Here is a 12,733-nt window from a genome sequence, read left to right as displayed (position 1 = left end):
ATGTACTAACAACAGAACCAAACTGGTATCAGCGTTGCATAAAAGAGATGGTTCATATCAGTAAAATCAGCAATATTATTGTTAATAAACGAACGCATATCCAGAATCTCAGTCACTTATATAATATCATTCGATATTCATAAATCCTGCTTCACACTCAAGTTGTATCCATCCTAAATTGACATTCCACATTTCGACTATCGATAGAAATGATGGCGATCATCGTTAATCAATATAAATCAATGTATCCTCACTTAATCCCTAACCGGCCAAGCGTCAACACCACGTTTCCGGAATGTCACTGTACTGTAAATTTAATTTCTTAACATCTAATTGATACTACTTGATCCTTTTCTTGTAAATAATTTTTCTGTAAATCTCACCTTGTATTTTTGTATTTTATATCACATTAACAATTGTGCACATCAGTTTCCACAGAACCTTTAATATCGGTGCAGACACATGTTTAAAAACGCATGTGTTCTCATATCATTACAAATTATAACTAGTTTTATAAGTATATAATAACGCCTAAGAACTAAAACAATTGTCTAGAAAAATTCTTTTTTTTTTTTCTTTTTTCATCTTGTTTGTAGTAGCCTGAAGATGCAGTCCGATCGAAACGTCGCAATAAAATATTGCCCAACAAAAATGTCTTTTCAATTGACCGTTACTCGACGAAAATGACCCATCAGCTTAACCTTCAACGGTCACTAACTTCAAAATATATAATTGTTGTTAAAAAAAACCCATAGTTCCAAGTTGGAAAAATGACAAAATACAATTACAGACTATCTTTCGTGTGACGGCATAGTCGGAATTCTATCAGTATTTTTGTCACGAAAATAACTTGTATCACTTGGCCTAATAGTGTATAACATCACTGGCGACAGCATCCATGATTCTTGTGCATCATACTATACGTTATTAAGCAAAACTCAACTCGAAGTTACGCAATGATAAGTAGGGTATATATATTTCCTAGTTTGCGCAGCAAAAAATTCAACATTAGCCTACATACAGGATTTGTAATCTCAGATTTGGAATAATATAATAGACTTACGACACAATAAGACAAATAAGATAAAATTCAAAACCGAAACACAAAGAGCGTGAGATAGAAAATTCATAATCGTTTTGAAACATCCTCTATTCCTGGTAACTCGAATAGACAAGAGATCTTGTCAGCAACCACCGATTGTCCCTGCATAAACTAATCATCTTGCGCTGATTTACCTGAGAACCTAGCTCACCAATCAATAGCGCCTTTTCAAACTCCTACTTCCATCTTTTCAGAAATCTCGAAAGCAGAAGGCAAATTAACATCGAAGAGTAAAGAACACAATCAGACATTAGACAATAAAGAATCGTTCTAGACTTCAGAACGTACTTCAACATCGAAGAATAATGAATTGAGCTATAACTTACAACAAAGTCTAAATTCACGTGCAGAGCAAATAAGCTAAAATGCACCAACTCCTGGATTTAGAAGCTACGAACTCAAGTATTGCTATTGCAGTCGTAGTAAAACAACCTTAACTTGTTAAACCCTGGCTCTAAGAATTGATCGCGAAGAACTTGTTATGTGTTAACAAAAACGTATATGAAATCGCAATGTTATGTGAAGAGAATTATTTTTATCACACATAGTGATAGTTGGCACGACCCAAAACAGACGAATTCTCAGATAGTGACGAGCTGAACGAGAAACCCGAATGAACCGAACACTAGAGTTCGCACGCATGGACATCGTAAAGCTTGTGAATCGAATCTAAATCTGAATCAAGCAGCATTCAAGCGAATCAAAGAACTCCCGCAGCGTTTTTTCAAGAATGCAACAGATTCGTCGAAAATTTTAAAAAAATCGCCCTTTTATCAGAAGCGCTTCCAATTAAAGGCTGATTATTCTCAATATTTTACTGATAGATACCAATTTTCTGATATCATGAACTGCGCTAAATTGATTTTTACAAAGGCGCTATTGACAAAAGTGCGATTTTTTCCAATTTTCTACTGATCGATATCAGTTTACTGATTTTTTTCACTGCCCAAAATTAATTTTCTTTCCAAAAACTTATCATCGCTTCGTCAGGAAAAGAATTTTTCAAAACACCTTCAATCTTCAAAATTCGGCGCGCAATATAGAATAGCTCGGTATTCGATTAAAGAAAAAAAAAGAAAAATTCCTATTACCGCTCAAGGAGCACGTTGTCCAAAAAAAACCAGAAGTGCCGGACCTTCCGGATTAGCCCGCTTTCAAACGACCTGTGGCCGGAGAACTGTCTATCTCAGGTTTGATGAATACCAATGTCTTTGTACATCGGCTTCATTTTATAACATTGCCCTCACGGAAAAAAAACCCTCAACTTTTAGGGGTAAGCCTCAAAATTTAAGGATTCACCCTGATAGTTGAGGATGAGCCCCTAAATTTAGGGGTTTAGCCCCAAAAATTGAAGGTAAACCATCATTGATGGAGGGTTTATCTCCAACAGTTGAAGATTAACCCTCAAAAATTGAAGGTCCATCCCCAAGAGTTGAAGGTGCACCCTCGACGTTGAAGGTGAAGCCTCAACGTTGAAGGTACACCTCCAAGGTTGAAGGTAAACCCTTAACGATAAAGGTTAATTCCTAACAATTGAGGGTTCAATCCTCAAGACATGAAGGTGAACCCTAGACGTTGAAGGTACACGTTCAACGATGAGGATAATTTATATCCCTAAAATTTAACTAATGGTGAATGTGAGGGTTGCCTATCAACATTGCGGGGATTGTCCCCTGCAACCCCAAGGGATACACCTAACTCTTCTTGAGGGTATTCTCTAAAATTTAGGTGTCAACGCGAAAATATAATATGTGAAAGATTGGTGGTGAACCCTTGATTCCATTGCAGGGTAACATAACCCGTGAAATTTCCAAGGTAATTCTTATGATATTTGTTGAAGTTCTATTATTTTTAATAACATCTGAAATGATCTATCCATATATTATTTATAGCAAAACCAATGATTCAATGTAAAGTCAACTTTCGACCAGCTCACTGGAATTGAGCCATCGCATCATAAAGTATAAGGATCACTATTGATATTGCATTTTACTCACCCTGCATGCCATTATGCAACGCTCCAAAGGAATACTATTTAGTTTTTTCAGGGTTGAAATTGGAAATCATAAACTACACCATGTATGGGGATTCCCACGTCAACTTGGTAAATCAAAAACATTGACCCTCTTCGATTTTCCCAGTGATTTTTTATATGATAGTGCTTGGAAATTATCTGAAAATTATCGAATCTAAATATTTCATATATTTTCATATAGTGTATGTGCATTGTACATGTAGGCATGTATCTTCATTATAATATAATGATGAATGGAATGCATTGTGTATAGATAATTCTTCATGGCTATATGAATTATACATACGTGCATTAAATTTTATTTACGATTATTTTTCTGCATGGGGATACATAATCTTTTTCTGTATTGAACGCGATTTCGTATAGATATACAAGAATTTATTAATGTTAATATATAATTTTCGTGGCATTCAATGACAAAAATGAATATACTGTAACGTGGAATTTCGCACAGACATGCCCGTTACAAGGTGCTCCCTGAACCTTGGGCGGAATCCCGGGATAAGGGTTTCGGGGATCGAGTCACGATAATAGTAAAGAGCGCCAGAAATAGAGTCACGCATCCGAGCTTCGACAGGGACGTAATAGAGGATTATGAATAAGATATTGCAGGCTTTTGTTTTATTTTTTTTTGAGTACTCCGGCCACGAGTCAGCAACCAACTCCGACGCCGTGCATATTTAGAGGCAAGGCGACATCACGGAGATCGTGCGGGACGGATACCGAGGCTGCGGTGGGGGAGACAACGCAGATCCCTGCAGCGCGGAAATCCAAGGCGGACGCGATTCCCGCTGGCGGCCGGCGCGCCGCAGCCTCCCCGCTCACCCAGCCTACACCTGACCAAGGCAACCGCGAGAGACCAGCTAGCGACGAGGGAGCACCACCCCGCTCAACCCCAGGACACCGTAGAGCTGCGAGGAAGACAACATCGCGATCTAGCGTTAAGTTCTGCGCCGCGTAGCGACGACAGGTGCGCGTCAAGTTGCGCAATCTCCGAAATCGATGACAGATCGATGGTTGCGCATTCTCAGGGTGATGACGTCACAAAGGATTAGCGTGACCAGATCGGCGCTGCGGCCGATCGGCCATGAGAGATCACTCTTGTTCTGGCGATTAGGCAAGGCAGAGGTACCTGTCATTAGTCGAGTTGTGAGCTCGTTTCGAGTCTGTCAAGGAAATCGTTGTGTTGCGAGGACGATAGCCGGTAACCGTCACGAGGGAGTCGGTCCTTTTGTAAGCTGGATGTGGAGTGGTAAGCGTTGCTGATATTCTTGCGATCAAATTTCGAGAGTAATTAAGTGAGGGCTGGTTCGAGAGAGGATAGCCGTGCGTAATTTGCGTATCAAAAAATCCTCGAAATTCGTTTGCCGATTCTTTCGTTTTGTGACCGTAGCCTGAGTTGCGCGGGATAACGTAGAGCCGGTTCCAAGTGCCCGAGCTGGTCGAGTAGCGTCACGGGTTTGCCAGACAACTGCCATTTGAGGGTAACCAAATTCCATTACCCAGGGTCACATCGAGTTAAGTACGATAAAGTGTAACTTCGCGTGTAGGTCGCGAGTCGTCAAAGGGGGAGCGTTCGCCCTCTCGAACTGCGTTCAGACGTCGCGAAGAAAGTCGAGTTTGGATGCGTTCAGATAACAGCCAGGCGATCCCCGTGGTCACCGGCGCCATTAGAAATAACGGCTGGGGATGCGAATAGCGCGTCGAGTCACATTCTCTTTTGTTTAAGTATTGAATTATTGTGTATTAGTGAAGTGGCGATTAGCGCCCGTAGGCTTAACGAATTTTTTAGGGTTAGTAACGATCGCGGCTAGCGCGTCGAGTCAAATTCTGTCCGTAGTTTGAGTTATTGTTTATTTTTCAGACAGCGACTAGCGCGAGTAGGCATACGAAGTCGTTTAGATTGAGTCATTTAATTTTCTTTCTTTTTTTCTGTTATATTCTCTTCTTTTCTTTTGTTTGTTAGATCTAAGTAGTTGAGTAGGAGTCGTGAATAGCGAATCACGAATTATTATTTCTCGTTGGTATTTTGAGTCGCAGTGAGCGACGTTTGGATAGTTATTATTTTTTTTTTGTATATTTTTTTGATAGTATTATCATCGGAAGAAAATATATCTGTCGATTTTATCGTCGCTTCGTAAAATAACGTGTTGGCGTACGTGTTTCGTATCTCTCTCTACCCAAAAATCACCCCTCCCCTCTCCACGGTACTAAGCTACCGAGTATATGGTCGCGGTATATCGCATTACCGATTTCGAGGCGTGTTGATCACGCCAGGCGCCCAACAAATTTCCTGATATTGTTTTATTAGCCGAATTATTGTGCACGCGGTAAGTTCTCGGTCATTTCCTCCGAGTGACCGAGGTGCAAAAAAAATCCACGTCACAATACAAATGCATTTATAATATAATGAGAAATAACCAGACAACTTCTTGATTAGTCAAATTCTATTGTATTTACTAATGGTGTGTAATGCCTTTTTGTAATACCGTTACATCTATAATCCCAATAAAATGATATGATAAGCTCTTGACTCGAGAATTCTTTCACAGTAAAACCTCGATTCGGAGGTTCACCCTCAACTTGGAGGTAAACCCTTGACTTGAGGGTTAACCCTCACTTAAGAGGTAGGCCCTCAACTTGGGAGTAAACTCTCGACTTGGGAGTAGAACTTCGACTTGACAGTAAACCCTTAACTTGGGAGTAAACTCTTGACTTCTGAGTAGACCCTCAACTTAAAAGTAAACCCTCAACTTAAAAGTAAACCCTCAACTTGGGAGTAAAACCTCGACTTAGGAGTAAATCTTCGACTTCGAGGTTAACCCTGAATTAAGGGGTACGAATTTATCCCCTAGGGGTTATGAGTTATTTTGGAGGTTATTTTGGGAGTAAAATTGGGGATTTTTTCCGTAAAGGTGTACCAGACTACATGATAATCAATCCGTTAGGCGTGTCAGTCATCAAAAAATATGATATCGTATTACTGAATAATTTTATTACAAAAGTCAGTTTACTTACCCACTGATCACAGCTTCGATTCCTTCAGACACGGTAGTCTTGTTGAAGGCTTTCATATAAGTATGCATTTCTCTAAAGTATTTGGATATTGTGCTATCTGTATGGCTCCAGGAAATGGTCCCAAACTTGAACATTGGTTTATGTGAAAATGGTTTCGCTAGTCGGTGATCATCGACGCCAGTAAACTCGTGAAACTCTTCTCGGGTGATCATGAATGCTGCCAAATTGGCAGTATAGATTGCAAGAAATACAACAGCAAACATTGCCCAGACATTAGTCATAAACCTGAAACAGAAAAAAAATCGAGTTTTATGATAAAAGAGTTGAAAAAACTGATCTACGTGATAATTTTAGTTTTTCAGTTCATATTTATCAAGATGAGATATGGATGATCAACTATCAGTAAATGTTGAGTAACAAAACATTTAACAGCTATGTTATTATATTGTATAGCATTCGGTTATATTTTTGTTCATTTGCCATAACGTTGAGTGTATTACAACTCATTCGTATTAAATTACTCTGAATAGGAACCGATGACGGATGGCAATTCATATTCCCCATTAATTTGATCCAGCTCTTTCAGATTATTATCTGTTCCTTCAACTATGAAATTTCCTGGTCAAAAAAAACTTTCGGCCCATCGCAGAGGAAATAGGTGGAGTAAACAAGTATTTTGTCGGCAAGGAAGAGAGCTAATTCCGTAAAGGAGTCGTGATCTTGGAGAAACGTTTGAAAACACCCGCTGATCTTTGACGAGAGTTTTTGGACACGAAATGAGTGACGGAAAAGTCTTGTACCTCGGCCAACCTATAATACAACCGACATTCATTGTGATATTCTCAAGTATGACGTTTACTACTATCGAGTAAGTCTCAAATAGTATTCACTTTTGAACATCAATGTCCCACAAATCTGACAATGAATATTAATGCGGTATAAGGTTCTTATAAGTGATTTGTATGAGATTCAACGTTTTGCATTTCCGCGAGTGGTATAGATGTGACAGTACTGATCCAAAAATGGCAACGTATCGGCAGATTAGCCCCGATTCCTACCTTACCGACAGTCGGTATGTTACCACCGCGACGGTGAGCCTTACCCCCGATATTGTTACAGGCTGTTAACATAAACGGCGCCACCTGTACTTTAGCTCGATTTTACCGACACAAAGTTTGACAATGAATCATTTGCTTAGTCAGATGAGCAGCCATTTTCATTTTTGCTTAGTCAGATGAGCGGCCACTTTGATTATTGTTTAGTCAGATGCGCAGCCATTTTGATTTTTTCACCGTCGGATGAGCAGACAATTCAAATTTTTTACTGTCAGACGGCAGACATTTTACCCTCGCAATTATTATGTCTGATCTTACCGACAGTTGGTGTTACCGAGTGTTGCCGCAGGTTTGTCGCATTATCGATCAATCGATATTCAATCGATCGACTCTGCGTGATGTTTCCAATGCGCGCTGCAAGATGCTAACTTTTTTAGTTATCATGTGGTTGGGTGAACGTTTGAAAAAATAACGATTGGATGCTTTGAATATTTGTTTATTTTATTTTATTTTTTACTGTCAGTTCCCGCCATACCCGTTGAAGTTTGTCCCCAGAGGTCTATGTAGACCTGTGCGGGGCAAGGGAAGAGACGGATTAGTGACCATCATTATGCGTCAGCAGCTGTCTTAAGGTGTTCAATAGAAACACCCGCATTCGCACCAGGGGGAAAAGGGGGGAAAATGCAGAAAACCTTGCCCAGGTGTAGCCCGACCGAGTTCAAACCCCAACCCACCAACTCACCGCCTGAACGGTGTGACCCGTCTTACAATTTTTGCGAACCGCCGCTCAGTTCCTCCTTGACAAGCTGAGGATTTGAACGCAGGTCCTCTCGTTCCGTAGTCTCGCACGCTACGCACTACGCTACTACGGTCAGTAATAGATTGCAGGAAAATTTTTCTCGCGAAATACAGATCAAGACCTGTGGAATAGGGTGTTTTCATTGGGCGGAGATGGAAGTGGGGAATGAAATAAAACCTTTCAAAATAGCGGTTGAATGCTTTTGAATATATCGTGAAATTTTTTCCCCATCACATGCCCAACACTGATTAGGGTTGGGGTGTGCAGGCTCAGACCTGTTTGCCATAAAATTTTTTTATATCTCCTGATGCCGGGGGTGGTACAAAGCTTGGACCCCCCACCACCACACACAAACTCCTGCGATCTATCGGCATATATTAGCTCAACGCATCCGATGAAAAATTGTAGTGGGGGTGGGTGGTATATAAAACGTGAGCCTATTCCGATAGTCACTCCGTTCTCATCGTCTCTTAGCGTCGTGAACTGTTCTGACTGGTGAAAAAAAAAAAAAACTCTGATTGAAACGCAATGGATCTGACAAAAGTTCACCATGTCAGCGGCCTGGCGAATCTGCCAACCAAGAAGATGTCGGAGCTCGAAATTGAGGAGGTGTATGACGTCACTGGGTTACGACTGGTCAAAACAAAATTTGGGGTACGTGTTCTGGCGACGATTGAAGGTGAATACAACGTCTTCTTACCACCGAGAATCGCGAGGGTTCTACAAGAAGATTCCGATCAGTTGGCTGAAATGTGTAACATAGCCGGGGAAAATCGCCTGCAAATGAAATATGAGAACCAAGGGGTGGGGAATTCAACAAGTTTGAATTTTCATGCAGTTATATACCGTAAATGAACTATGCGATCCCCTCTACTTCTACAAAATTCATCCGCGAGGGGATAAAAGCGGGTGTGCTGGAAATAGAATAGTCAGTCTTCTACCTGCTGTCTAACGGTAAAATCGAGCGCAACATTCCCATTCCTCAACATGGCAATGATACTAGACGTGCAATGTTTTATAGGGCATAACATGAAGTTTGTACCCAAGGAAGTTGCAGTTATCAACGTAAACGGGTCGGGTCTGGATTACATCATTTTCAAGCCACCCTATGATTTGGCGAGCTTACCGCTTGAACGTAGAGCTACTATTGTCTGGTTGACACACAACCACCACGGAATATCATGGAATGCTGGCAACAAATCTCACGAGGATGTACCGAAGATTGTGAGAAAAATGGTGAGAAATGCGTGTTACGTATACGTCAAAGGGAAGGATAAGAAAGCATGGCTGACGGAGATCATCGATGGTACAACGAGGGTTATTAATATGGAAGATTTGCACATCACACCCCCTGCACTGGAAACATTGAGGCATATGGAAGCGGCACCCTGGCATGACTTGAACCATGGATACTTCCAATCGAATAACCTCCAGCAAGCAGCAGTGCCAGGCTCGATTTGGTATGATGACAACCCTGAATACATCCTGGCATAGAACTGCGCCTTTTAAAAATGTGCAACGACTAAGGAGTTGGTACTTGAAGGAGTGTACCGGCTCCCTCGAGAAATTCTTCCGCCTGTACAAAGAATTAGACGGTTTAAGGGAAATGGTGTCTGAGGATATAGCTTTTCTACCAAAAGAATTCGTCTACACGTGTGCATCAAACACCATCAATGATGTGTGGGATACACTGTCTGAGAATATGAAAATGGATGCCAGTTGCCGCAGATGCCTCCTGCATTATACACCAAGAACCGATGGCGATATAGTGGATGGGCCGAATCCTCTAGTAAAAGACTGTCTGGAATACAACCGTCTGTCTAAAAAATGCTCGCAATATGCACAAAAATACCAGTAGAATTCATTACAATTATACATATTATATTTTACACATAGAATTAAAATGGAATATCCAATACAATTTTTCACCTATCTAGGAAATACAATTTATTACAATTATATACCAGTTTATACATAGAATTGAAAATGAAATTATTTACACATTCAAAAAAATAGAATTTGTTACAACTATGCATATATCTTTATAAGTTTTATCTGTTCTTTTCATGTAAATTTATCTCGTGGGAAAATGTGAAAATATTATTAATTTTATTTGCTGTAAAATACACGATAAATAATTGTAAATTTTATTCTTCAATATAATCCCCATTATCATATACATTTTATAAAGTACTCAAAAAAGTAGAAACTCGTTGAAGTCTTTGAGACGATTTAGAAAGCGCAAAGTATAGAAATTTCATTGCACAACACGTTAGATCACCGAAATAATCAGGTAACGGCTTACCCGACTGTAGGATTGCGCGAAAGGGGGAGCAAGATGTTGATTATAGCTACTGGGATGATCCAAATGAAATTGTAGATCATCTCCGACTACTTATGGCGTTGTAGGCTGTAGGCAATACCAACCATTCCAACGAAATAGTCTCCATTATTGAGGAGTTGCGCGAGGCTGTCAGTTTACCGTTCGGGACGTCCGGGGGCTACCAGGTTATCTGAAGCGCTCCAGGCTCGCTGCGGATCAGTTGAATGTGTCTTGGTGGACTTGGACCTGTGCAGAACAATTTACGCGAAAAGTCATCATCGGTGTGCCTAAAAATACACCCAAACGGAATAAAGCTTGATTAAAAATGCTACTGAACTTATGATTCATAGAATTATTTAAGTAGGGCAATTTTACCGAGTCTGCTCATCGTTTGCTCCACTATCCGGAGATTACGTTTACAAACAACAAACAAGTACAGAGGTGCTTTGATCTATGCAAAACACTCATTTCTTAATAAAATCCCTCGCAACAACTTTTCCCTATGAAATTACATTTGCTATTAATAAATAAGGAAAAATATATATTCTTCACGAAACGTGTTGATGGGACAATGATGCGTTTGAGATTCATCGATTCGTTTCGATTTATGGCTAGCAGCAGTGCTAAACTTCACTCATATTTGAATGATGCAGATAAACACATAACGCGTAAATTTTATAATAATCCCACACAGTTTAGTTTGATGACCCGCAAAGGTGTTTTTCCCTATGTCGATTGTTGTGTGAAACTCGATGAAACGCGATTACCTGCAAAGAAGCATTTCTACTCACACCTTTGCGATGCAGATATTTCAGACGCCGATTACGAACACGCTAAAAATGTTTGGGGGGAATTCCATTCAGAGTCATAGGGGGACTATTTATATTTATATTTAGAGACTGATGTTCTTTTTCGTGCCAATATTTTTCAAAATTTCCGAGCCAGCTGCTTCAAAACATATGATTTAGACCTGTTGCACTACTACACAGCGCCGGGAATTGCTTTTGATGGAATGCTCAAAAATACTAGAGTAAATTTACAAGTTTTAGACGATTCTGAAATGGTGTTATTCATTGAAAGGAGCATTCGAGGCGGTATAGCACAATGTTCCAATCAACACGCTCGAGCCTATAATAGGTTTACGGGGAAAGATTTTGATCCTAGTAACGTGGAATCGTATCTCATGTATTTTGACGTAAACAATCTATACGGTGCGGTTATGAGTGCACGTTTACAAATCGGTTCGTTCGAGTAGGATCATAATCCCATCGATATATCAACTCACCCGGACGATTCACCGATCGGTTACATCCTGGACGTGGATTTAGAATATCCTATAGAGCTTCACAAGGATCATAAAGATTTACCTCTTTGTCCCGAGCATTTCACACCTCTGGGTCTGATGAATGATGAGAACAACGGAAAAATTATGGCCGAGTTCATCGGGATATAAGTACAACTGTACACATTTACCACCACGGGTGAGGACAAAACGAAACACATCAACGGCATCAAAGTGAGCAAACGTGCCAAGGGGTGCCGAAAGTTCAACGTTAAACACAATCACGTTTAACGATTATAAGCACCGTCTGTAGGCTTAGAAAGAGTTGGTTCATACTGCAATGCCTAATACGTAACAAAAAAAAAAAAAGAAAAACACCAAGTTAGCGCCATTGTACAGAAAAAAATGGTACTGAGTTGGCAAGACGGTAACATGCAACTGATACCTGGACAAACAGACGCCATACCTTGGGAGGCTTGTCGCTACGCCCACAAAAAACTAGCCGTAGGATAGAACTGAGGGCATTGAGTCGTTGTCAAAATTTGCGTTTGACACCTAGGACGATCCTTTATGAAACAGAGACGTTTCGTCATCAATACGATATTGGGCGGATCGAAGTTTCCAAATGCGAATACCATGTGAATTCATATATTCAACAATTATTTATTTACTAGGGGCTTCGCCTCTGCGCGCTTCGCGCGCCTCACTATTTCCTTGCGTAATGTCTAGTCTGTTGTTTCCGATCAACCCGACATTGCCATTGGCTCCCTATGCAGATCTGCTCAGATTATTTTCGTAAACGAATCCACTCACATGTACAAAACTCCCGATGCCATGCAACCCCGATTGCATTCAGCGACTTATTTTGCTATAGTTCTTATTTTCAGATTTTTTTACGTATATCTACGGATAGAGATATAGAGTCTACTGCGTCTGGTTTATAAGTACAAATAATTGATATCAATCCTTCGTTTTTTCAAATAAATTTATTTAACATTTTTCACTTTAAATTTAGTTCGAAGTTGACTGCGAATCTCATTGATTAATGAAAAATTTCGATCTTCCCGTTACTGTTCATTCCGCAAAACACCTCTTTCTCTTGTGGTCAACATCGATCCT

The 12,733-nt window shown here is 40.2% G+C and overlaps 1 protein-coding gene across 1 annotated transcript in view; it reads right to left on the bottom strand.

Annotated features, from left to right (window-relative positions):
• Positions 1-12,733, bottom strand: part of LOC124293695 (glutamate receptor ionotropic, NMDA 2B) — a 1,867,270-nt gene that overhangs the window by 565,242 nt on the left and 1,289,295 nt on the right. Inside the window, exon 13 of the mRNA XM_046735718.1 lies at positions 6,156-6,440. Coding sequence (XP_046591674.1) covers positions 6,156-6,440 — 285 coding nt within the window. The remainder of the gene's footprint in view (positions 1-6,155; positions 6,441-12,733) is intronic.

The sequence above is a fragment of the Neodiprion lecontei genome, chromosome 3 (genome assembly GCF_021901455.1).
Source record: "Neodiprion lecontei isolate iyNeoLeco1 chromosome 3, iyNeoLeco1.1, whole genome shotgun sequence".
NCBI classification, from domain to species: Eukaryota; Metazoa; Arthropoda; class Insecta; order Hymenoptera; family Diprionidae; genus Neodiprion; species Neodiprion lecontei.
The sequence above is the reverse complement of the archived record's forward strand: the minus strand, read 5'-3'. Positions and strand labels throughout refer to the sequence as shown.